Source organism: Temnothorax curvispinosus, unplaced genomic scaffold (assembly GCF_003070985.1).
Source record: "Temnothorax curvispinosus isolate PA1 unplaced genomic scaffold, ASM307098v1 QBEX01000258.1, whole genome shotgun sequence".
NCBI lineage: Eukaryota > Metazoa > Arthropoda > Insecta > Hymenoptera > Formicidae > Temnothorax > Temnothorax curvispinosus.
In genome coordinates, this window is record NW_020210038.1 from 548,202 (window position 1) to 573,670 (window position 25,469).

Sequence of the window (25,469 nt, forward strand, 5' to 3'; positions counted from 1 at the left end):
AAACAGATGCATAGCAAATATATGTAAAACGTATGATTAGATCGTTTTCTGCAAGTCGCAAAATGTTTACTTTCAGCGTGTTCTTCAAGAACAAAGGCCGCTGCGGACGTTCCGCACAGAGTTCAACATATACGAAAGCACTACTAGCGAGGAGCGTTACACATCCACAACCACACACTACACACAATCGCAGTGAGTATAACTTGCGTTAGAAGTTGGGAAGTCCCGTATATTCGCGCAGTAGAGAAGTACCCTTCATCCGCTATATGATACTACACGATAGGAGCTTATTCTCCAATTACCTTAGATCCACATTTAATAAACGATTCAAGCTTTTTCGATGCACGCGAGGTGCGTTTCGGTGCGACGTTGACACTTCTCGATGGCTCTTGCCGCAGATACACCTCCGAGAGGCATGAGTCCACCGAGACGACTTTTTCAAGCGAGACCTCGAAGCGAAGTTACAGCGCGGAGCAGGCCGCGTGTCGTCCTAATGGCGAGACCATCAGCCCGGGGGCCGTTCCACCCGTCGGCGCCGGTGGTGCCCTGCTCAAGCGTTCGCACGAGAGCGGTACAACGAGCTCCAACAGGCGACAGCATCAGCAGCAGCATGAGTTCTCGTCCGTCGTGGACGGTGGATTTAGTAGCGAGCTTAGGGATCTTAGGAGGGTGGCGCGGGTCGACGACGGGGGTGTTATCGGGGCGGAGAACGTGATTGACGTTAGGGGTATCGTAGATCCGAGCACCGGCGAGGTCCTGACCGTAGGCGAGGCGATCCGGCTCAGGATCCTCGACGTTAGGAACGGTAGAATAGTGACGTCGAGCGACGGCAGGACGAGCGTGTCGATCGAGGAGGCCGCTCGCGACGGTATCATCGACGCGGCGCTGGCCGATCGGCTGTTAGGTCCATGCGGGGTGAACGAGGAGGGTCATCGGGTGTCGCTGCTCGAGGCGATCCAGCGGGAGCTCTGCGACGCCGAGCGGGCCGACATCGCGGACCGAGTTAAGGTAACGACAGCACGTCGCGACGACGGTGGCGGAAGTAACGCCGTCGCCACGGGATTTAGCGTTGTCGATGCGATGAGAGAGGGCTTGTTGGACCCGGCCACGGGGGAGGTCATCGCCGAGAACGGCGAGCGGATCTCGATCGAGGAGGCATACTCGCGCGGCTATCTTACTAAGGTGGATGTGACCGTTAGGGTGACTCGTAATGCCATCGCGCTCTCCGACGCGATATCGCAGGGTCTCGTGGACGATCGGACCGGCCGCGTCGTCGACAGGATTACTGGCGAGTCTTATCCGTTAGACGAGGCTGTCGACAAGGGTATTATCGATCCGAACGTGAAAGAGATCGTGGACACGAAGAGTGACAGCAAGATGACAGTGGCCGAGGCCATGAATCGCGGTGTACTGAACGCTAAGGGCGGTAGATACATGCACGGTTTGTCAATGGAGAAGCTGCCGTTCAAGGAAGCTCGACGTCGGCAGCTGATCGTCAAGCCGATGACGCTCAAGGACTGTTATGATCTGGAAATTATCGATGACAAAGGCAAAATCGCCAGTCCGGCACACCGTGGAAAATTAACGATACTGGAGGCCATATCCCGCGGCGTTCTAGATTCGGAGAACATCAAGTCCATAGTAGATACTCGAACCGGCGAAATGATAACGTTAGCCGACGCTTTAACTAGCGGGATAATCAAAATTGACGGCACGTATCGCGATATGTTGAAGGCCGAAGAGTTCCCTATCTCTCAGGCCGTCGAGAAAGGCCTGATCACGTCGGTGACCCAAAAAAGCATTTTCGACATTGACGGCTTCAAGGATCCGGTTTCTGGCGAATACATCAGTCTGAACGCGGCGTTGCTGAAAGGTCTGATCAGCTCAAAGTCTGGCGGTACTTTCACGATCGACTTGAAAACCGGAAAGACCGTTTCGTTGAGCGAAGCAGAGGAGCAGGGTTACATCAGGTCGGAAGTGCTGGAGATGCTGAGCCGCGGCATCGGCGTCACTGAGAACGGACGCGAGGTGAGCATTCTCGAGGCAGTGCTGCTCGGATTGCTCGATCCGAAGTCCGGTCAATTGCTGGATCCACGTAGCAAGAGAATAGTACCTTTGGAGGAGGCGATCAAGCGGGGACTCATCACTCCCGATGGTGCCGCGCTGCTTACCAGCTTACTGAATATCGCGGTTACCACGCAGACCGTAACGAAGACCGTCAGAACATACGTGACGACTCTGCAAACCGGCGAGACTGTTACAAGAGATTACAAGATGAGTTACGATGAAGCATTGAGCAGCGGCTTAATCGACGAAAGTAGAAACGAGTTTAGGGATCCCGACTCGGGAACGACGATGTCCATCGAAGACGCCTTTAGACAAAGCTTGCTCGGTGATGATGGTCATCAACGCGTTGTGCATTCACGAGAGCGTACTCCGGATTCGTTGCAGACAACTTTCGAAAGCACTTTAACGACAAGTATCGGTGAAGCACCTAGAAGTAGAAGAAGCGAATCGCCACCTAGGGCGATTGGCACGGTTACTAGTATTATTACCAAAGAAATTGTTCCGCGAGCATCATCTACGCCGACGAAAGAGTCGTCTTCGGTTACAATAACGATCGCACCATCAACGATGACTGATTCTGTTTCTTCTGTACGAGATTCAACGGCCAAAGAGACCTCGTCAGCCACGAAAGTTAGCGAATCGAAATGGATGTCGAAAACAAGTTCGTTCGACGAAACGCATGTACTAAGTCGCGATCTTAAATCACCTTTGCGTGATGAAAAACAAGACATGGAAACAGAAGTAATCTCACCAGTTACACCAACTACTAGTCGTACATCGGAGATCATGAAATTCATAGACAACGAACGTGTTTCCATGGATAAACGGGTATTCGAACTACCCACGGATGGCTGGACACTCGCCGAAGCTATCGACAGGAAACTATTTGACCCTGCTACAGGTCTTTTCATAATTCCAGGCACCGACAGATTGGTTTCTTTCGAGGAATGTATTAAATTGCAGATCATTAATCCGAATTCTGGTTTCGTTATCGATCCCAACAACGGAAGAAAGATATCCTTGGTGCGAAGCTTGGAGAAGAATATTCTGGACTCCACCGGTCACTACTGTTATCCGCAAAAGATCTCGATGAGAGAAGCGATCGCGAATGAATTGATCATACTGGAAGGCAGCTCGAGCATGGATAGCGATAACACTAACCAGAGACTTCTTCAGATCACGAGGGTTTCGGGCAAGCCCGATAAAGTGGAGTTGACGCATGTTGGCGATCCTTCTCAGCAACTGGAGATAAAGACCAGCGACGAAATATCTACGCCGGATCCGGTGCAGGTAACTCAAGGAGTGATTTACGATCCGGCAACGGCTCTAGTGATCTCCACCAAAACCGGCAAATCTGCGAGTCTCTTAACCGCCGTTTCCGAAGGAACGATACCATCTGCCGCCGTAATCGTCAAGGATCCAACGACGGGTAAAGACATCAGCATGGCGGATGCTGTCAACCGCGGTATTCTCGATATTAATACGCGTGAATATAAAATCGACGATGGCAGGAAGATATCTCTGATCGACGCGGCAAAATTCGGAGTGGTAGCCGTTCTTGGTGCTCCCCTTGCGGCCACCGCGGCCGCCATAGAAGCGGTACAGAGAACGATGGTGAAAGATCCAGTAACCGGTAAGAAAGTGCCGAGGGAAGTCGCCATTGAACGTGGCATCATTCCGATGGACGAAAATACAATTTCGCCGATTATTGAATCCGCAAGTAGTACCCCCGACGAAAATGAAAAAGTTATTGCGAGACATATTGTACACGAAGAACCTGGAAATGTTCGCGTATCGAAGGAAGACGCTAAGAGTGCAACTTTGATTGACTCAAAATCTGTCGGTGATGTTACGGATGGTGAAAGTTTAGGCACGAAGACCAGAGCGCGAGTGACGGTCGAGCCGAGATATCAAGTTACGATTGGTAAAGCGAGAACGTTATCGCAGAGCCCCGAACGAGAAGCGAAGCCTATCGTTCTGCAGAAAATGCGAAAAAGAATAGTAAAAGTTGAGGAAGCGTGCAAGAGCGGTCTCATCGACGTGGAAACAGCGGATACCTTCGCGAAGAAGATGTGCAACGAGAAAGGGGAGCCGATTACACTTTCGGAGGCAATCCGTGACGGCCGAATAGACGCTAATCAGGGACAGATCGTGGATCCACAAAGAGGCGACGTGCTCAGCATCAAGCAAGCTATCGATCGCGGAATTCTGGATCCAGAGAGCGCGCATATATTGGTGCCTTTGGCGAAAAGCTTGTCCGTGCACAGCTTGTACAAGCAAGGCTTGCTGGAACCTTCGGAGGGTAAAATTGTCCATCCAGAAACGGGCGCGTATCTCACCCTCAACGAGGCTATAGTATGCGAGATAGTGGATCCTTTATCTAACTTGATGTTTACCACCGACGGCCGTACCGAAACGTTGATGTCTGCTATCGCGAACGATATTATCGATCCAGAGAGATTGTTGGTCAAGACGAAAAGCGGCAGCGTGAATCTAGTCAAGGCGATAGAGAACGAGGCGATAGAGAAAGTGTTCGAGCTGAAAGAACCGGCCGAATCTTTTAATATACCGCCGGCAGGAATGACGTTCCCCGTAGCGCTAAAACGTGGATTGATAGACATTAGCAAGAAAGAAATACGTCATCCGATTACCGGGGAGCACTTGCCACTGGAGGACGCTATAAAAGATGACTTCATCATGGCATTACCATATCCAGTGGCTCCTGACAGTATCGAAATAACGAAGGCTTTGGAATCGGGATTGATCGACAGGGACAACGCTGTATTTTTCCATCCCACTACGGGAACTCCAATTCCAATTGTCGAGGCTGTCGAGTCTGGCCTGCTCATCATCAAACCGCCGGCTCGCGGTGAAAGTACAGCCATTACCGAGACAATTACATCGTATCACACTATCACGACCAAGACTGTCGAGCTTTTGCCTGGTTATGCACTGAAGAGCGCGATGGAAGTACAAGATATTAATACCGGTAATATTATCACTATCGAAGAGGCCCGACAAAGAGGTATCATCAAGGACGAATCTGAAACCAAGCGAGAATTCACGACGAAAGATATCAAGATGTCTTTCGATCACGCGGTGGAGAAAGGATTGGTAGATATGAATACGGGTATTTTCACCGATCCTTGTACCGGTGCTACGATGCCTATCGCTAAGGCCGTCGAAAAAGGAATCCTCGATACTTCATCTAGCAAGAGTGAATCTGAAACACCCAGGGAATCGTCTAATAACAGTTTGACCGTATTAGAGGCAATCGAGCGGATTTACGACGAAGAAACTGGGACCTTCAAAGATCCCGAGACGAACGAATCCTACAACTTGACGGAAGCGATGAAAGTAGGCCTAATAGAACCCGATTCCGTGCTTTATAACGTGAAAACCAAAGAATCTATCACCACCAGAGAGGCAGTTGAGAAAGGTTTGCTCGATCCCGTCACTGGAAAAATGAAGATCACGCGGGATCAAAAGGATCGTTCGATCAGCATAGCGGAAGCTACGAAAATGGGTCTCCTGGCAGTCGTCGCCGCGCCAGTCTTAGCTGGAAAAGCAGTTGTCGACGCAATTTCGAATCGTAAGTCTAAAGAGACAAAGCCGAGTGCATCCGTGACGACGAAATTATCTGTCTCGGTGAAGGAATCGAGTCCGCCTTCAACAATTATTTCAAGTCAAATTACCCAGAGATCTCATGTCGATTCTCACGAGAGTGAAGAAAAGAAATCAAGCAAAATCGAAATCCAGAAACAAGTGCTTTCAGATGCAAGAATGACCGAAGAGATTCAAATTACAGAGACGGAAATGGAGGACGACAGTCAATTGAAGAGGATCACGGACGAAGAAACGCCAAGGCACATCTCAATAATGATTACGAAAGAATTAACGCCTCAGATTCTTGCGGAATTCGGAGTGTTTGATCCTGTAAGAGAGAAATTCTTGGATCCGGAAACGGGTACCGTCACTTCCTTCAACGATCTAGTGCTGAATCTAAAAGTCTTCGATCCTGATCGAGTGATCGTCAAGGATCTGTCATCCAAGACGGACTTGTACGTGACACTACGCGAGGCAATCAACCGGCCTCTTGTAGACAGGAACGTCGCTAACATGGTCGATCCGAAGACCGGTAAGAAGATACCGTTCTTCGAGGCGGTGCGTTTGGAATGGATCAAGGAGGAACCGGAGGATGAGATAGAGAGAGAACAGTTCGCAGAATTTCAACCTCTGGGCTTGCAAGAAGCTATCGATATCGGCGTGTGTAATCCCATCACAGGAACGATTCGAGATCCGAAAACGGGACAAGCGTTGTCTATGAACGAAGCTATTGATGCGGGTCTCATCGACGCTGACATGCTCGGCGTGAGAAATCCGATCACCGACGAGATCGTGCCGTTTTCCGAGGCGCTGGATACCGGCGTCGTGGATCTTTGCAAGGACGTTGTCATCAATACCGAAACGAGAACGGAAATCGATATCACGACCGCGTTTCTGCGAGGTCTGATTGTGCCCGTTTCTCGTAAGCCGATCTCATTGGAAGCTATTATCAGACAAGGTCGCTATGACGCGGATACGGGAAGAATAGAAGATCCTCTGACTAAACAATCGATTGACGTCGAGGAGGGTGTTCGCAGAAGCGTCGTCGATGCTTTTATCACCGAGATCGAGGACACGAAAGCCGGCTCGTCCGTCTCGTTGGACGACGCGCTGACGATGAATTTGGTGATTCCCAGTACAGGTCGTTTGCGCGACACGAAAGCCGGAGAGCTTCTACCTTTAGACGTAGCGCTTGATAAAGGTCTGATTATCACAACACCGTTCGTGCCTTCGCTGATCGACGCGATTGTTCAGGAATACTATTCACCGAAGACTGGTCTCGTCCTGAATCCTATGACTGGTGAAAATTTAACGCTGAAAGAAGCATTGGCCATTGGTTACGTCAACGGCTCGACCACAGTGGTAAAAGATGATAGAAAGGATAGCGTTATTCCCCTCAACGAGGCAGAGGGAAGTAAGCTGATAGATCTAGTGAGAGGAACATTGACCTATCCACATTCCATGACATTGGACGTCGCCTTTGAGAAGGGATACATCCTGAGTACTGTAACGCCGTGGACGCTACAAGAAGCCTTAGCTCTTCAAATTTACGACCCGAAGTCCGGTACTTTCAATATTGATGGTAATAATTGTACTTTAGAGGAAGCGATCGAGAAAGGTTTTATTAGCAAGGATAGTCCATCGATTAAAGATCCGAGAAACAACGATATTATATCTCTGGGCGACGCTATCAAGCACGGCTTTATCAACGCGAAGACCAGCACGGCGGTGGATCCATGTACCAGTGCGGCTCTTTCATTGACCGATGCATTAGATCGCGGCTTTATTGTGCCGGCGAAACGTAAGATATCCCTACCGGACGCCGTCTTCAAAGGTTTGTACGATCCGAAGACCGGACAATTTACAGTACCTGACACACAAGAGAAGCTTCCTACTGATCGCGCGATTAAGATGGGCGTGATAGATGCCACGACTGCGATTGTGCGAGATCCCAACGGTGACGTGATGACATTCAACAAGGCTATTAAGACTTCCATAGTCGATCCCAAATCTGGGACGGTTAGTTATGCCAGGGGACCGCCTGTAGATTTCCAGGAGGCGCTGGAACGTGGCTTGCTTCTCGAAACAAGAAGACCCATGAGCTTCAGCGAGGCAATTTCTAAGGGCATTCTCGACGAGAAGACCAACAAATTTTTAGATCCGCAGACGGGCAGTTATCTAACAGTATTAGAAGCCATACGAAAGAATCTAATAGATGCTGACTCTGTTACTGTCAAGGATACGAGATCCAGCATCTGGAAAACGATGACGCTAATGGAAGCTATACAATCGGACTACATAGACGGCACTACTGGCTACCTTATAGACCCCAGCAAGGGTAACAGGAACGTATCTCTGAGAGACGCCTTCGAATCTGGCCTCATCGTTGACAATAGAGCCGCCGTGTCTTTGCAGCGTGCCATCCATCAAGGATTGTACGACGATAATACGGGCAAGATCACCGATCCCAGTACAGGCAGAGCCGTGACGTTGCACGAAGCGATGAGAAAATGCATAATCAGTCCTACGTTGCCGTGTTATTGGGACAAACGTGGCGAACGTTTGTTGTCATTAGCAGAAACGTGTCGCGCTGGCGTAATCGACAGACGCACCGGGATGTTCAAGGAACCAGGCGCCAGTGGTTCGGTCTCGTTGTCAGTCGCGTTGCAGCTCGGTCTCATTGTCGACATAGAGAGCATGGGATTCGGCCTGTACGAGGCGATATTGATGAACATGTACGATGTCCCGTCGGGCAAATTCGTACATCCGACCAGCAACCGCAAGCTGACGCTAGCCGAGGCATGTCAAGTAGATTTAATAAATCCTCTGACATCGATCGTTAAATGCACCAGGTCTAACAGATACGTCCCGTTGGCCGAAGGAATTTCCTCAGGCATCGTCGACGACATTCGCGGCATGTATGTCATTCGCGAGCTTGACAAAGCGATTAATCTGCAAGAAGCGGCGAAGAAGGGCTTCATCGTCACGTCGAAGATGCCCCTCTCGATCGAGGAGACGGTCAAGTGTCGCCTTTACCGTGGTGACAGTGGTAAATTCACTAATCCTGTTGTTAACGAGTATCACGACTTGCTTCAGGCGATCAACTGCGGTCTCGTAGATCCTGATACTACCGCCTTGAAGGATGCGACGACCGGACAGATCAAGTCGCTGTTGACGGGCATCGAGGATGGGACGGTCGATGTGTCGCGAGGAAGAATATTAGATCCCAAGACGACACGCGCTTTTAATATTGATGTAGCTTTGGAAAGAGGCCTGTTGGTCACGATTGATAAACCTCTGGCGCAACAAATAGCACATAGATCACCTTTAGAGGCCTCCAAAGCCGGACTTGGCGACAAAAACGTCAAAGAATGCACTCTAGAAGAAGCGATCAACTATCAACTGATCGATCCGAACACGTCGGTTGTGAGAGATCCTAGAACCGGTCGGTTCGTGACGACGGCAAGAGCGATCGCGGACGGTGTCGTAGATCCTTCCGTCAGAGGTACAATTGAATTGAACGGCGGAAGCAAGAGAGAACCGCGTTTTGTGCGTTTCGGTGACGTTACCGTATTCGTCAGGGAACCTTTCACATTTGAAGAGGCGGTCGAGAAAGAGTATCTGTCGCTGGAATCGGGCAAGTTCACGGATCCGATCTCGAACGAACAATTGACCCTCAAGGAGGCGGTCGGTCTCGGTATCGTAGACTCGGACTCGGCGTTGATTAAAGACTCGCAGAAGAAGAAGCTGGTGAAATTGCCGGAGGCGTTCCGCAAGGGCATGATGGACGCGGAGAAGGGCAACGTGCTGGACACGGCCACGTCCAAGTTGTACAGTTTGTCCAAGGCCCTGGAAGCCGGCCTGTTGATCACCCCGCGGAACGGCGTTTCGTTCATCGAAGCGCTGCAGTTCGGTCTTTACAATCCGACCACGGGCGGCTTTCACGATCCCTTCGTTGTCACCTCCGTGCTAGATCGTAGACGCCTCACGCTGGCGGACGCAATCGAGTCGGGTCTGATCGATCCATCCACCACGGTGATTAAAGATCCGTTCACGGGTAATATCGCGAGTTTGTTAGAGGCAGTGAGTAGCGGGAAGGTAGATTCCGTAGGAGGCAGATTAGTCGAGGACACTGACGGCAAGAGTATCGACTTCGTGAGGGCCTTGGAGCGGGGTTATATACTCGCCGCTGAAGCCAGGGTAAGTAGGACCAGCGAGAATGATGCCTTTTACACAACCCCGCGACTCCCGCACCGATTGACTCTTTTTCCTACGTTCGTTTTATTTTTTTCCCCTTGCTCTGTTTGGGTTTCTCCAAGTTTTCTCACACCCGAATTTACGTTTGCTACTGTTTTCACTTACGATTCTCTTAACAGCTTCTTCCGAGAGTTGGATGTGATTATCATTACGCTATCACACGAATCGACATTACGTTTTATTGTCGTCCGATCCTCTTTCCGTTACATTTCGCCTTGCCTTGATCCGACGTGAATTTTTATACCATTATCATTCGCGAGGAAAGCCGCGCTTGCTGGCATGATGGTCCTTGCACGGACCTCTTTAGATCTTCGTTTTCGACTCGCATGACATTTTTATCTTGATCAAGGATTAAGAGGAAATAATATGTGTAATGTGCATGGACATAAATTAAAAACGTTCTCACTCTGATGTTTCTTTCTCCCTCTACTTCATAGAGGAATCATCCCCGTGCTTCCTTTTATCGGAATGCTCGCTTCAAATTATCTCATTCAAATTTATCTCAGATTTATCTCGGACTCTCCTCGTCATATAATATGTCATACTTACCTTCGTGCTTACCTTCCTTCATTACCTTAATGTGGGTTCAGTAAAGGCGGCCATCATCACGAACAACCATTAATCGGACATCGCGTACGTTCTCTCGGGCTCGTCATTTACAATCGGCGATCTGCAGACCATCGGACAATATCGAACATCGCATCATGAACAATACCTCCGCCACGAATATCATTAATCCTAAGCCAAGTTTTGTCGCATCAACAACGCTAATCCCTTTTTAATAAATTAAGTAGCATTAATCTATAATTTTATCGTTAATCTATAATTTTATCATTAATCTAATAATTTTAACTTGCTTATCTTATTTTTCGCGATAAAACTTCCATCGTCTTACGTGCAGCGCGATGCAAAAGTTACATCTATATGATTTATTTCAAAGAGACTTATGAAAATACAGCAATTTCTCAGTAAACTGAATCATATATTCGATCATCTTGATGCTAATAATTTTCTTTGGTTGGGAAAAAAAAAATACAAATCATTCGCTGAGCATACTAATGTGTACGGCATGCATGTACGGAATAAAAAAAATTGCAAATTGGCATTTTTCTCCATTTTTCATTCAAAATTAATGCTTTTACGAGAAGAAGGATTTGGCTGAAAGGACATGCAACCATAGTCACGTCGTTGCTCTCTGTCTTTTATCATCCTTCAGTATTGACTTAATCAGGATACAAGTGACAGACAATTGTGGCAGATAAATTAAAGGCATTGGTGAATAAAAAATTAAATTCGATAATAGTTGTTTTTATAATATGTAAAAGAAGCAACAGGATTGCATTAAGAGATATAAGGCAATAGTAGATGGTAGGACATTTTTAACGTAATGTTAAGTAACGTGAAACGCTTGACGGTAATCAAGACCAACGCAATAATTGTAAGCACCGCATTAGCACTTCCTAATGTGTTACTCAATATTTAAAAAAGTTTTTCATAAAAAATAATATAAGGGATAAGTTTCTGGAGCCTCAGTTGGTTTTATTTACCGATCCGCGCGAGAAATTCGTACGATTAACACATTACGATGAAATTAACAAATGTATAATATCTTGTCTTAATTTTGTCAATTTACTTATTAATATGCGTTTAATTCAACTAGTTTTTAATATCTGTCTATTCAAAGTTATGATAATTATTATACATTTAAATGTTTTTTCCTTTTTTTTCAGGTATGATTATGTTTACTTATCATGAACCTATGTTTTCGCTAGCATGAGTTAGCGGGAGTTTTTCCACGTTGTACATTACTGTATCATACATTTATACACATTATTTTATATGCAGTACATCATCACACGATCGTTACTCCGTCATTGTGCGTTTTAATTTATTTGCTTGTTGGAACGTGTTTTTATTACGTTATTTTCATACTGTTATCGTTTATGCTTTGAAACTGCATATGAAAAAACCCGATACGAGAAATATGCAGTTCTTGCAGATAAATTAAAGCTACCATTTAATACTGTATTTTACCTGTACGTTAAAAGTGTGCCTGTGTTTGCATGCGTGAGATATGTCGTAAGCTTACCTATGTTTCTTTAATCTTTAATTAATACGATGCCTATTATCGTCATTGGTAAGATGGCGATATTGTTATGATTTACCTTAGTTTTCTTTCTAGCACATTAGATTTAGCCAGATAGATGGGCTGCACGAGTAGATAGAAATGAATCGTTTTCCTCTAACTTCGTTTTAGCAAGCGGTGGAGGAAAAGTACAAGCTCTGTGACGAGACGCTCTCAAAACTTCTGCAGTGGATCTCCGAAATTGAGGACAAGCTGGCGAATCAAGATACCGTCAAGGAAGACGTTGAGCAGTTAAGAAAGCAGATAATTATTATGAAAGTAAGCGATAGAACTCACATAACTGTAATTCATGTAAATACGCTTATTTTATAGAATTAAGTAATTACATATGAAATCTAATGTCACTTGTAGGAAATAAAGGAAGATCTTGAATCGCACAGTCGATCCGTTTCATCCTGCCTGGATCAGATTCGACAGGTCGTCTTGACGGGCAGCAACGTGTTATCCAGCGACGAAGTGTCTACTTTGGAGAAGAACGGTCGATCTCTTAGAACCCGATTTGACAAAGCGTTAGATCGCACTGACAAATTAGTTAAACGTCTCATTGGTGCCAGAGATGAATTAACAAAGTTCAAGTCAGTATCTCTTGCATAATTACTTGAATAATTTAGTGTTTTCGAAATTTTAATTGACTTTTTGTTTCACAGGAATGAACTCACGACGTTCTCGATTTGGTTGGATAAGGCCAGAAGCGTGCTTGAAGAGAAGGAGCGTTCCTTATCCGATCTGAACAAGCTCAGTAGCAGCACGGATACGACTCGCGATTTCATCAGCGATGTTATCGCTCACCAAGCAGATTTGAGATTTATTACCATGGCCGCGCAAAAGTTCGTTGACGAGAGTAAAGAGTATCTCCAAGTTCTTAACGACTTCAGGACCAGCTTGCCACAGAGATTGCCACACAAAGAGCCCACAGCTAGCCAGGATTCGCCGGTACGAGCCGAAGTATCCAGCGCGACAACTCGGTACAAAGATCTACTATCCCGAGCAAATCTCCTGTCAGACAGATTGTCGGGAGTCGGCGGCAAACAGAGAGATTATCATGATTCATTGGATAAAGCTAGAACGTGGTTGAGAGAGGTCGAGCCGAAAGTGCACAGAGTTATCTCCGAACCTGTTGCCGCGGAACCGAAACAAGTGGAGGATCAATTGAGCAAGGCCAAGGCGTTGAACAATGAATTCCTCGCTAATGAGCGTCTAGTCGACAACGCTAAACACAGCGTTGAGGCTCTATTACGTTCTTTGGAGGGCCAACTGACAATCAACGAAGCTAACGAGCTCGAGGAACCCGTGAAGGCGTTAGAAGATAAGTACAAACAACTGAGTAACGCTCTGGCTGACAAGTGTCAAGAACTTGACACAGCGTTGGTGAGAAGCCAAGGAGTGCAAGATGCGTTGGACAGTCTGGTTGCATGGCTGAACAACGTTGAGAGTCAATTTAAGTAAGTATAAGATAGATACGATTTTATTATTTTTGAATTTTCTTGTGTTATCTTAAGCTTATCATTATTTTAACTGTATTGTAACAAATCGTATTGCACAGGTCTCTTCAACGTCCAGCAAGTTTGCAGAAAGAACGCTTGGAAGAGCAACAAAGAGAACAGCGATTACTTCAAGCAGACTTGGATAGTCACCGTTTGAGCGTAGAAACTATCACAGCGAACGCTCAAGATCTTCTCCTAAATTCGAGCAACGTTCGCATCGCCAAACGTATCGAGAGCAAGTTGAAGGATGTGCAAAGCAGATTTGAGAAACTGATGGACAAATCTTTGAGGCGCGGTGAATTCCTGGACGAAATCGCGCAGGCCCTGAACGAGTTCCTCGGAGATGTGGCCAAATTTGAAAGTTGGTACGCGCATATGATGGAAGTTCTCGACTCGAGGGATTTGAACAAGCTCGATATGTCGGAGTGCGAGGCCAAGATGGCTCGACTCATCGACATGCGCGAGGATCAGCGCGGAAACTTCGAAGATCTTATACGTAACGGGAAGAATCTGATCTCCAAGAAGGATATAACCGAAGCGGGCGCGATTAGAGATAAGATCAAGGCGCTCGAATCTCAATGGAAGGAACTGAACAATCTGCTCGACGAGAAACAACGATTGTGCAAATCGAGGGCAGAACAACACACGGCGTATGAGAAACTGCGGGATCAAGTGCTCGATTGGCTTACTCGTACGGAGAACAAGGTGCAAAGACTCGAGCCGGTCGCTGTGGATTTGGACAAATTGAAAATACAGCAGGAAGATTTGAAGCCCATACAAAAGGAATATCGTGATTACGGCAACACGGTCGACAAGATCAACGATCTCGGTATCGCTTACGATAGTTTGATGAAGGAACGCGGCGAAAGTCCAACGCGTCGACGTGGCAGTGCTAGCCCAACGAAGAGACCAGGTATTATCCTTGCTATTGTCACTACATATATGAGCGATTTTGCATAGATACTTTTCGACTGCATGATTTTGTGAACTGTGCATATTGGTTTTTTTGTGAACCAATTGCTACTAGTTTATGTAACTTATCAGTTATAAGAACTAGCTCATAGATCTTTCACATTGCATCTTTTTCAGCACACAATCATTGCTATTTTCGTTACGTTTGATCGTTTTTTTCTTAATTTTTTTTTTTGTAGTACTGCGAATGTCACAAGACGGTCGCTCGCCGTCACCCACTAAATCCTACGCAGTTCAAAGTCCGGTCTCCCCAGGTGGTAGCAGCGGATTTAGCAGCCGCCGTTCGAGCCAAGATGGTTTCCATCTGGAGGAATTATCGCCCGTTCAACAGCAACTTTCGGAAATTAATCATAGATACGGATTACTCGGTGTCAGATTGTCGGATCGCCAAACGGAGTTAGATAACATTAGAGAGGAATTGAAGAAACATTTGGACCATTTGAAAGTACTCTCTCAATTCTTGGATAAGGTAATTTCTTATTTTTTTTTAAATAATTTTGTATTTTATGTATATTTTGACTATATAAATATAATACATAACTTTTTTTTTTACCAGATTCAACGGCAGTTGCCTAAAGAAAGTATGCCTGCAACTAAAGATGATGCAGACAAAACGGCCAAACAAGTTAAGGTTCTCGTCGAGGAAATGTACGAGAAACAATCTTTACTGGATAGTACTCGAACACAAGTGCGTGATTTAGTCAGACGTAAGAAAGATGCATACGGTGTAGATAGATTGAATGACGAGATGGAAGACGTTGCCAGTCGGTGGAGATCGATTTCGGACAGATGCAAGGACCGAATTAAATTCTTGGAAGACATTAAAGACTTCTATGACACGTACGATGGTCTTAATTCCTGGCTCGGCGCTAAAGAGCGTATGTTGGGCGCTTTGGGACCAATTTCAGCCGATCCTCGTATGGTCGCGAGTCAAGTGCAACAAGTGCAGGTTTTGCGAGAGGAGTTTAGAACTCAGCAACCGCAATTGGATCATCTCATACAAGTCGGGGAAAGTATTCTTGTCACGATATCCATTGATTCGGCAGATGGACAGAAGATAAACGCGAAGTTGCAGAGCATTTTACAGAGATGGGCGGATCAAATGGGAAGATTGGACGAAAGAGCTCAGAGTTTGGGAGATGCTGTTGATACTAGTCGTGAATTCGATGCCAGTCTTAATCGGCTGCGAGATGCTCTGCAAGGAATCTCGGACAATCTAGACGAGTTGTCTCTTGAAAAGGATCCCGAAGAACAGCTTCGTAAGATCGAGAATTTGGAGAGACAGCTGGAAGGTCAGAGACCGTTGTTAGCCGACGCGGAGATGGCCGGTGCACAGCTTTGTGAGGTTCTGAGTGACCCAGCGTCGAGATCCGAAATTCAAGGAAAGCTCGCCACAGTCGGCAAGATGTACAATAACTTGCAGAAGAAGCTCGATCATAGGAAAGCAGAAATCGAAGGTAATCTGCGAGATGGAAGACAATTCGAGGCCTCTTGCAGCAGAACTCTGGGATGGCTCGCGGATGAACTCGGAAATATGTCTGAAAAGCTGCTGGTGTCTGCCGACAGAGAAGTCTTGCAACAGCAACTTGATCATCATGAGGTATGTGTCACTATTTAAGAAATTTCTATCTTCTTTTCTTTACTTATACGTTTCATACCCCGTCAGTTCTATTTTATTGACAAAAACAAAATATAATTTTTAGCCTGTTTATCGTAATGTGATGAGTAAAGAGCACGAAGTCATAATGCTGTTGAACAAAGGACGCGACATACTTGCGCGGTCTCAGAAAGTTGAAAATCGCTCACTTCAACGTGACTTGGATAAGATGCAGTCGCAATGGGATCGTTTAAAGAAGGACACCGTCGAAAGGCACACCCGATTGCAGACCTGCGCGGAGCACTGCAAGAAATACTACAAAGCTCAAGACGTATTTCTTCCTTGGCTTCGACAGGCCGAGGATAAATTGGACAGTTTGATCCCTACTTCCTTTAGACGCAAAGATATCGAGAAGCAGCTGAAAGAATTATCGTCGTTCAGGAACGAAGTGTGGAAGCACTCCGGGGAGTTCGAAAATAACAAGATGCTTGGCGAGACATTTGTCGGAGCTTGCGACATTGACAAACAAAATGTGAAGAACGAGCTTAGCGCTATGAAAACAAGATGGGATAAATTAAACAATGGTAAATTTATTATTAAAACATTATAGTTTATCCTTAGTTTTTTACTCATGTGTGTTGTGTTACAATATTGTAATTTAATTATTTCTTGCAGACTTGTTGTCTAGAACACAATCGTTGGAAGATACCGCTCGTCACTTAATGGACTTCAATGAGAATTTACGCGATTTGCAACACGGTTTACAACGTTGTGAAGATAAGTTAGCTTCACACGATGCTCTTGGTGGAGCGGCTAAAGATCCGAAACTTCTCGACAGAATAAAGGTAATTAGGTTTATTCTACTCTCATAAAACGAAAATTATGATTAATACAAAATATATACTTATTATGTAATTTTTAGAACTTGCGAGAGGAAACAACGAGTTTGAAGAAACCCTTACAATGCGTGAGACAGCAGGCTAACGATCTCGTGAACAAAGCCGGCGAGCAGGGCGTCGATGCGACACATTTACAAGACGAGATTGACAATGTCACCGATCGTATTAATGACCTGCAAGCGAAACTGGATGACAGATGCAACGAGCTGCAAAGCGCAGCGACGGCGGTCGCGCAATTTAACGATCAAGCAAAATTGATTAACCAACATCTGTCCGCTCTCGAAAAAGATCTAGACTCCATGAAAGCACCCGGTAGAGAAATCAAGATTGTACGAGGACAATTGGAAGATACCGCCAAGATTATTAGCAGAGTTAACAAACTTTATGAAGAAATTGGCGATCTGCAAAATCGCGGCGAACGTTTGGTTGATTACGGCTTCGCTGCTGATGCTGTAGCGACGAGAGATCAGGTTGAAGGATTCAAACGACAAATTGGCAAACTGGATGAGCGCGCGCGTACTAGAGAAGATGAACTCACTTCTACCTTGAACAAGTTGCAAGAGTTCTATCAATTGCACACGAAAGTTATGGAAGGTATCAGCGACGCAAACGAACAGGTCAGGAGATTTAAACCTGTCGGATCTGAAGTGGACTCGATTAAAGCTCAGCAGGAAGACTTCAGAACTCTCAAAGTTAAGAAGATTGAACCACTCGCACACGCCGTTGAAAACTGTAATGCGCTCGGTCAAAACCTTATACAAACTGCAGGACGAGATGTCAATACCAGTAATATCGAAAAAGACGTCGATAAAATGAACGAAAGGTGGAACGACTTAAAAGACAGGGTGAGTATTTGATTTGTATTTAAATGTATATATATAATGTCTAATATATTTATGCAAGAATTAACAAGATGCATTGTTTTATTGTTTAATTAATAATTATTTATTTTTTAGCTAAACGAGCGCGATCGCAAGTTGGATGTTGGATTACTACAGTCGGGCAAGTTCCAGGAAGCTTTAGACGGTTTAGAGAAATGGTTGACCGATACGGAAGAGATGGTTTCGAATCAAAAACCACCTTCGTCAGATTACAAAGTCGTGAAGGCGCAATTACAAGAACAGAAATTCCTGAAGAAGATGTTGCTGGACCGACAAAATTCTATGACATCCCTCTACAACATGGGACGAGAGGTAGCTGCCGATGCGGACCCGAAGGAGCGTAAGGCCATCGAGAAACAATTAAATGATTTAGTAGGCAGATTTGACAATTTGACAGAAAGCGCCGCAGAGAGAATGGACGCTCTTGAGCAAGCAATGGCGGTGGCAAAGCGATTCCAAGATAAATTGATACCACTTGCTATCTGGTTGGATAAGACGGAGAAGAAAGTGAGAGATATGGAGCTAGTCCCTACCGACGAGGAGAAGATACAGCAGCGGGTCAGTGAGCACGACATACTTCACGAAGACATTATATCGAAGACACCAGACTTCAGCGAACTCACGGAGATAGCCAGTCAACTTATGTCGCTGGTAGGCGAAGACGAAGCTGCTTTGTTGGCCGACAAGCTTCAGGATGCGGCAGATAGATACGCGGCTTTGGTCGAACGATCCGAAGCTCTCGGTAGTTTGCTGCAACGTTCGAGACAGGGCTTACGTCATCTGGTTCTTACATATCAAGATTTACAGGCGTGGATGGAAAGCATGGAAATCCAATTGTCCAAATATCGCATCTTAGCTGTACACACGGAGAAGCTCTTGCAACAAATGGACGACCTGGCGGATCTTACAGAGGAGGTATCTACACGGCAAACGGAAGTCGACAGTACCGTTGATTCCGGCCTAGAACTGATGAAACACATTTCGAGTGACGAGGCGCTTCAACTGAAGGACAAGTTGGACTCCTTGCAACGACGATTTAACGATCTCGTCACGCGTGGCTCGGATCTTTTGAAACATGCTCAAGAATCTTTGCCACTGGTGCAACAATTCCACGATAACCACAATCGTCTGATGGATTGGATGCAAGGCGCGGAAACTGCTTTGCAGTCGGCCGAACCTCGCGAGGAAGAGATTATCCGACTCGAGATGGAGATATCGGAATACAGACCCGTCTTGGACAAGATCAACGCGGTCGGCCCACAACTGTGTCAAATGTCACCAGGAGAAGGTGCTGCGACCATCGAAGGTCTCGTGACCAGGGACAATAGGCGATTCGACGCGATTGCCGAGCAGATTCAGAGAAAGGCGGAAAGAATTCAGTTGAGCAAGCAGCGATCCTTGGAGGTGATCGGCGATATCGACGATCTGCTCGACTGGTTTAGAGAAGTGGACAATCAACTTCGAGAGGCCGAGCCGCCCAGCAGCGAGCCTGAAATTATTAGAGTACAATTGAAAGAACATAAAGCGCTCAACGACGATATATCCAGTCAGAAGGGTAGAGTCCGTGATGTTATTTCGACTGCGAAGAAGGTGATACGCGAGAACACTCAGCATGAAGACACGTCTACCATCAGAGATAAGATGGAGGACTTGCGCGAAACGATGGAAATTGTATCAGCTTTGTCGACAGATAGATTGGGAGCTCTCGAGCAAGCTCTACCGTTAGCGGAACACCTTCGCGATACCCACGCCGGCCTAGTCAGTTGGCTCGAGGAGGCTGAACAACAAGTCGCTATGTTACCCATGCCCGCTTTGCGACCTGACTTGATAGCGACCCAACAGGACAAGAATGAGCTTCTCATACAGAGTATCAACGAGCATAAACCTCTGGTGGAGAAGCTCAACAAAACCGGTGAGGCACTTATCAAGTTGTGCAACGAGGAAGAAGGTATAAAGGTACAAGACATTTTGGATAATGACAACGCTCGCTATGCGGCACTGAGAGCCGAGCTGAGGGGCCGGCAACAGGCGCTGGAACAGGCACTGCAGGAATCCTCTCAGTTCTCCGATAAATTGGAGGGTATGCTGCGCGCACTGTCTTCTACCGCCGATCAGGTGAACGGCGCCGAACCGATTAGTGCCCATCCGCCTCGTTTACGCGATCAGATGGAGGAGAACGCCGCCTTGGCAGACGATCTCGCTCAGAGATCCGAGGCTTACGCGGCCGTTAAGAAAGCGGCGGATGACGTGATCAGCAAGGCCGGCAACAGGGCCGATCCGGCGGTGAAGGACATCAAACGCAAGCTGGATAAGCTCAACAAATTATGGACCGACGTACAGAAGGCCACGAATAACCGCGGTCGCACCTTGGACGATACTCTAGCCGTCGCCGAAAAATTCTGGGCCGAGCTGAACGGAGTTATGGCCACTCTGAGGGAGTTGCAGGACGCGCTGGCTGGACAGGCACCACCTGCGGCTCAACCAGCCGCTATTCAACAACAGCAAGTGGCGTTGCAAGAAATCCGACAGGAGATCGATCAGACGAAGCCGGATGTCGAGCAAGTCCGAACCTCGGGACACGACTTGATGAGCTTGTGCGGCGAGCCGGACAAACCTGAAGTGCGAAAGCACATCGAAGATTTGGATCAGGCTTGGGACAACGTCACTGCTCTGTACGCTAGACGCGAGGAGAATCTAATCGACGCCATGGAGAAGGCGATGGAGTTCCACGAGACGCTGCAGAACCTGTTGGAGTTCTTGCAAGAGGCCGAGGACAGATTCGCGGAGATGGGCCCGCTTGGCAGCGACATCGACGAGGTGAAGAAGCAGATCAAGCAGCTGGCTAATTTCAAGGCCGAGGTGGATCCGCATATGGTGAAAGTCGAGGCGTTGAACAGGTGAAAATTTTATTTTTAAGTAAAAGCAAGAATCTACATGTTAATGGCGTTACAAAGAGTTCAGTGCGCAGCATTGTCCCCTTTGTGCAACTCCCATCCGAGAATCGTTTGCGATGAACGACCTTTGAGAAAACGTAAAATTCTAATCCCGACTTTTGTTTTTCTGTGCCGGTTCCCGAACATAGGAGTCTTACAAGGCAAGTCAATCTCTCTCTGTGTTGTCGCTGGTAGTTAGAGCATGGCTTCATGTTGTTCTGAACGTGTTTACTTCCCTCCCCCGTTTAGTTTAATAATCTTGCTGCCCCCATAACAATTTGCGTCACACATTTAATCGGATCCTCCCCCTTTATGTTACCTCTAGGCAAATTACTCAGCCGCATGTATCAGGTAAATCGAGTGATCAACCACGAGAATTCGTAGACGATAATACATTTTACTTTCTTGATACAAATAATGTGGAAACGGCAGTAATTAATATCCAGTTTTGATATTAATTCCTCCGGTAGTTAAAAACTCATTGAAATTTTTATACCCATCCTCCCTGTAGATGGTTCAATGTTGTGTGGTTCGAGTACATATAGCAGCATATACGTTGCTGCATAACGTCAAGAAAAGTGGCTATGTGCTTTCTAATATTAGTCTTTCCGTATCTAGGCAAGCGGCCGAATTAACGGAAAGAACATCCTCCGAACAAGCAGCAGCCATCAAGGAACCGCTCGGTGCCGTGAACAAACGCTGGGACGGATTGCTGAGAGGCTTGGTGGAGAGGCAACGATTACTGGAGAACGCGTTATTGCGACTCGGTCAATTCCAGCACGCTCTGGACGAGCTATTGGTGTGGATCGAGAAAACTGACAAGACGTTGGATAATCTCAGACCAGTAGCGGGTGATCCACAAGTGATCGAAGTCGAATTAGCCAAGCTGAAGGTTCTAGTGAATGATATACAAGCTCATCAGACGAGCGTTGACACTCTGAACGATGCCGGACGACAATTGATTGAAGATGGCAAAGGTACCGCGGAAGCGTCTACTACAGCCGATAAACTGGGCACTCTGAATCGCCGTTGGCGAGATCTGTTGCAACGCGCCGCTGATCGTCAACGAGAACTGGAAGATGCCTTACGAGAGGCACAATCCTTCACTGCTGAGATACAGGACTTGCTGTCGTGGTTGGGCGACGTGGATAACATGATAGTAGCTTCCAAGCCCGTTGGTGGATTGCCCGAAACCGCATCCGAGCAATTGGAACGCTTCATGGAGGTGTACAACGAGCTGGAGCAAAACCGTCCGAAGGTCGAAACGGTGCTGCAACAAGGACAGGAATACCTGAAGAAAGCGGATACGACCAGTGCCGGTGGATTAAATCACAATTTGCGAACGTTGAAGCAAAAATGGGACAACGTGCTTTCGCGCGCCAGCGATAAAAAAATTAAGTTAGAAATTGCCCTGAAGGAGGCCACTGAGTTCCATGACGCGTTACAAGCTTTCGTTGATTGGTTGACTAACGCCGAAAAGATTCTGACGAATCTCAGACCGGTCTCAAGGGTTATGGAAACCATACTTCAACAAATCGAGGAACACAAAGCATTCCAGAAAGACGTCGGCGTCCATCGCGAAACCATGCTGAATCTCGACAAGAAAGGAACTCATCTCAAATACTTCTCTCAAAAACAAGACGTAATTCTTATAAGAAACTTGCTCGTGAGCGTGCAACATAGGTGGGAACGAGTAGTTTCTAAGTCAGCCGAGAGGACGAGGGCTTTAGATCACGGTTACAAAGAAGCTAGAGAGTTCCACGATAGCTGGTCGAACTTGATGAACTGGTTGGACGACACTGAGAAGACGTTGGACGAGGTCGCTGCCGACGGACTTGGCGGCAACGATCCGGACAAAATTAAATCGCGTCTCAACAGACACCGCGAGGTACAAAAGGCATTGAGTGCTAAACAAAGCACGTACGATAACACCATGAAGAACGGCAAAACGTTGAAGGATAAGGCGCCGAAGACTGATGAACCTGCCTTGAGAGAACTCCTGAACGAATTGAAGAACAAGTGGACTACAGTCTGCGGTAAATGCGTGGATCGACAGAGAAAGTTAGAAGAAGCTCTATTATTCTCCGGACAATTTAAAGATGCGATTCAGGCACTGCTGGAGTGGTTGAGCAAGACCGAGAAATATCTGGCCAATACCGGACCACTTTACGGCGATCTGGATACAGTAACTAATTTAGTAGAGCAACACAAAACTTTTGAGAGAGATTTAGATTTACGCGCCTCACAAATGGAGTCCGTCATTAAGACCGGTCGTGAACTTGAATCTAAAGCCTCTATTGAAGACGCATCGATGATCAGATCGCAGTTAAACGAATTAAACAGTCTCTGGGACAGAGTAACCAGTCTCTCATCGAAGAAGTCCAGACTGTTGGAAGAAGCCATCAGAGAGGCCGAACGACTTCACAAAGCTGTTCACGTGTTGCTGGAATGGTTGAGTGATGCAGAGATGAAGCTACGATTCGCCGGACCGTTGCCGGAAGACGAGCAGGAAAGCAGAAACCAATTGATGGAGCATCAGAGATTCCTTCGCGAGTTACAGACTAAGGAAATTGAAAAAGACAATACGTTAGAGTTGGCACATATTATTCTTGGAAAAGCGCATCCCGATGGTGCTGCAGTTATTAAACACTGGATCACGATTATTCAGTCTAGATGGGAAGAAGTGGCAACCTGGGCCTATCAAAGGAATCAAAGACTGGAAAATCATATGCAGGGGCTACAGGTTTGTATTATATATGCTTTCACATATTTTATCTCATAGAAAAGACTGATATAATTACTTGTATATTTGTAGGATCTTGATAATCTTCTTGAGGAGTTATTAGCCTGGCTCGAAGGTTTGGAGAACACTTTGAATGCCTTAGAAGCGGAACCCTTGCCCGACGACAGGGCTACGCTCGAAATGCTTATCGCGGACCACAGAGAGTTTATGGAAAATACCAGCCGAAGACAAAACGAGGTTGATCGCGTGTGCAAAGCCCGACAAATCAAGCCGATAAAGGATACGAGAAAAATATCGAAAGTCAGATCACCAGCGCCTATGTACGTATTTATCCACATGAAAATTTATATGCGTAACGCTAATATATTGATACAATAGAAATTCTCGTTTTTGTAAAGCAATACAGATACGTGATGGATGCTGATAATATGTGCAGCATTGTATTTCATTATGCTTGCTCCGTATTCGAATCATTAAGCTTTGTTTGCATTATGCTCTTATATGTGTGCTACATTTGTCTGTGCATTTAACTATTTTTGTTTCACGAGTTTTATCGTGCACATTACAATTTTAGGAACAGTTACAGACCACCAAGTTTGATAGGATTTTTTATTTTGCTAGATGCCTGCAGTTTTTTTTGTATATCATCTTTTATGTCTTGAATTTCGTATATTGTGTGTATTTCACTGTTGCATGATATGTTGCTTTTGCAATGGGATTTCAGTAAGGATCTCTATCAGGATAACGAGCATGAGCAGCCTCAGCCTCGTAAACAAAGGTGCGTTGTCCATCATAACATAGTAAATATTTTCTACATATTTCAATCGCATAGCCTTTTCGTAAGTACAATGTTCCTGTGTTTAATACGCGCATCTTTAGTAGCAATGTATACGTTTATTTTTGTACGTCTTTGTAATATTCAAGACACTACATTCTTATCACACGATAATTCTTGTTCGCACAATAATTTCACGGAATCCAGCAAGAGTCTAGAATTTAGTTAAGTGTATTAACTCACTCGCTTTTCACTCGTGACTGTGACATGCATAAACTTACTACTATTCACAATGCACTGTATTAAAAAATTTAATCAGATATCTCCTTTTGCGTCTTGTGTTATACGTTACGTCATTATAATGCATACACATAGCTTAAGACATCGTCACAATTAACAATCTCTTTTTCAACCCGGTATGAAACTGATTTTTTAAAGATTTATCAAGTATAATTTCTACATGTACGTCAAAATTATACGTTCGATAAAAACTCGCGTTAGTTTCACACACTTTTATAATCTATTACTTACATGAAAGAAAACCAATCTATAAACCGGAGTGCTGTATCAAAGAAGATCGTTTTATAGATGCCTTATTTAGTAGAGAATGTTTGAGTGATGTGACGCATGTTCCTGTTTAGCCGAGGCAGCCCAGGTCGTGACAGAACGCCAGATCTTTCATTGCCACACATCGGTCCACGCTTCCCACCCAAAGGAAGGTTCGTTACGCCTAGTCTTATTTCAGTTCATTCTGCGTCATTTCATAATTTTCACCCGGAGAATCATACGGGGATCACTACGCTATATATGACTCAACGTGTCCATTACAACTCACTAGTGTCTCGGTAATGGGATTCTTGTTTTTTTTTCTATTTGCGGGATGTGATTGGGTTTAATGAATTGTTACTGTTCGTTTACAAAGCTGTCTGCCTTGTACTGAAAGTGTGAAGTTTTGGGTTTTCAGATGCAACATTTACATTTGAACTTGTTATCGAGTTCTTCTTTATTTTCGCGTATATTTCGTCGTTATATCTCTTTTTGTGAAATTATCTCGATGATTAGTTGCCCCCTTTCCTTCCTTAATTAAGATGACATCTCACATTTCTAAT

The 25,469-nt window shown here is 45.9% G+C and overlaps 1 protein-coding gene across 32 annotated transcripts in view; it reads left to right on the forward strand.

Moving 5' to 3' along the window:
* The window catches only part of LOC112468894 (microtubule-actin cross-linking factor 1), a 100,895-nt gene that overhangs the window by 62,874 nt on the left and 12,552 nt on the right, over nucleotides 1–25,469 (forward strand). For 22 of the 32 annotated variants that reach the window (XM_025038319.1, XM_025038348.1, XM_025038405.1 and 19 more), the window contains 17 exons: nucleotides 77–192; nucleotides 399–9,873; nucleotides 12,188–12,334; nucleotides 12,428–12,651; nucleotides 12,724–13,518; nucleotides 13,620–14,473; nucleotides 14,712–15,001; nucleotides 15,089–16,132; nucleotides 16,236–16,713; nucleotides 16,805–16,974; nucleotides 17,052–17,873; nucleotides 17,985–20,806; nucleotides 20,992–21,003; nucleotides 21,461–23,585; nucleotides 23,658–23,905; nucleotides 24,310–24,363; nucleotides 25,002–25,079. In XM_025038319.1, the coding sequence (XP_024894087.1) occupies nucleotides 77–192; nucleotides 399–9,873; nucleotides 12,188–12,334; nucleotides 12,428–12,651; nucleotides 12,724–13,518; nucleotides 13,620–14,473; nucleotides 14,712–15,001; nucleotides 15,089–16,132; nucleotides 16,236–16,713; nucleotides 16,805–16,974; nucleotides 17,052–17,873; nucleotides 17,985–20,806; nucleotides 20,992–21,003; nucleotides 21,461–23,585; nucleotides 23,658–23,905; nucleotides 24,310–24,363; nucleotides 25,002–25,079 (19,754 nt within the window). The remainder of the gene's footprint in view (nucleotides 1–76; nucleotides 193–398; nucleotides 9,874–12,187; nucleotides 12,335–12,427; nucleotides 12,652–12,723; nucleotides 13,519–13,619; nucleotides 14,474–14,711; nucleotides 15,002–15,088; nucleotides 16,133–16,235; nucleotides 16,714–16,804; nucleotides 16,975–17,051; nucleotides 17,874–17,984; nucleotides 20,807–20,991; nucleotides 21,004–21,460; nucleotides 23,586–23,657; nucleotides 23,906–24,309; nucleotides 24,364–25,001; nucleotides 25,080–25,469) is intronic. The other 10 variants (XM_025011253.1, XM_025038311.1, XM_025038385.1 and 7 more) reach the window with 5 other exon arrangements.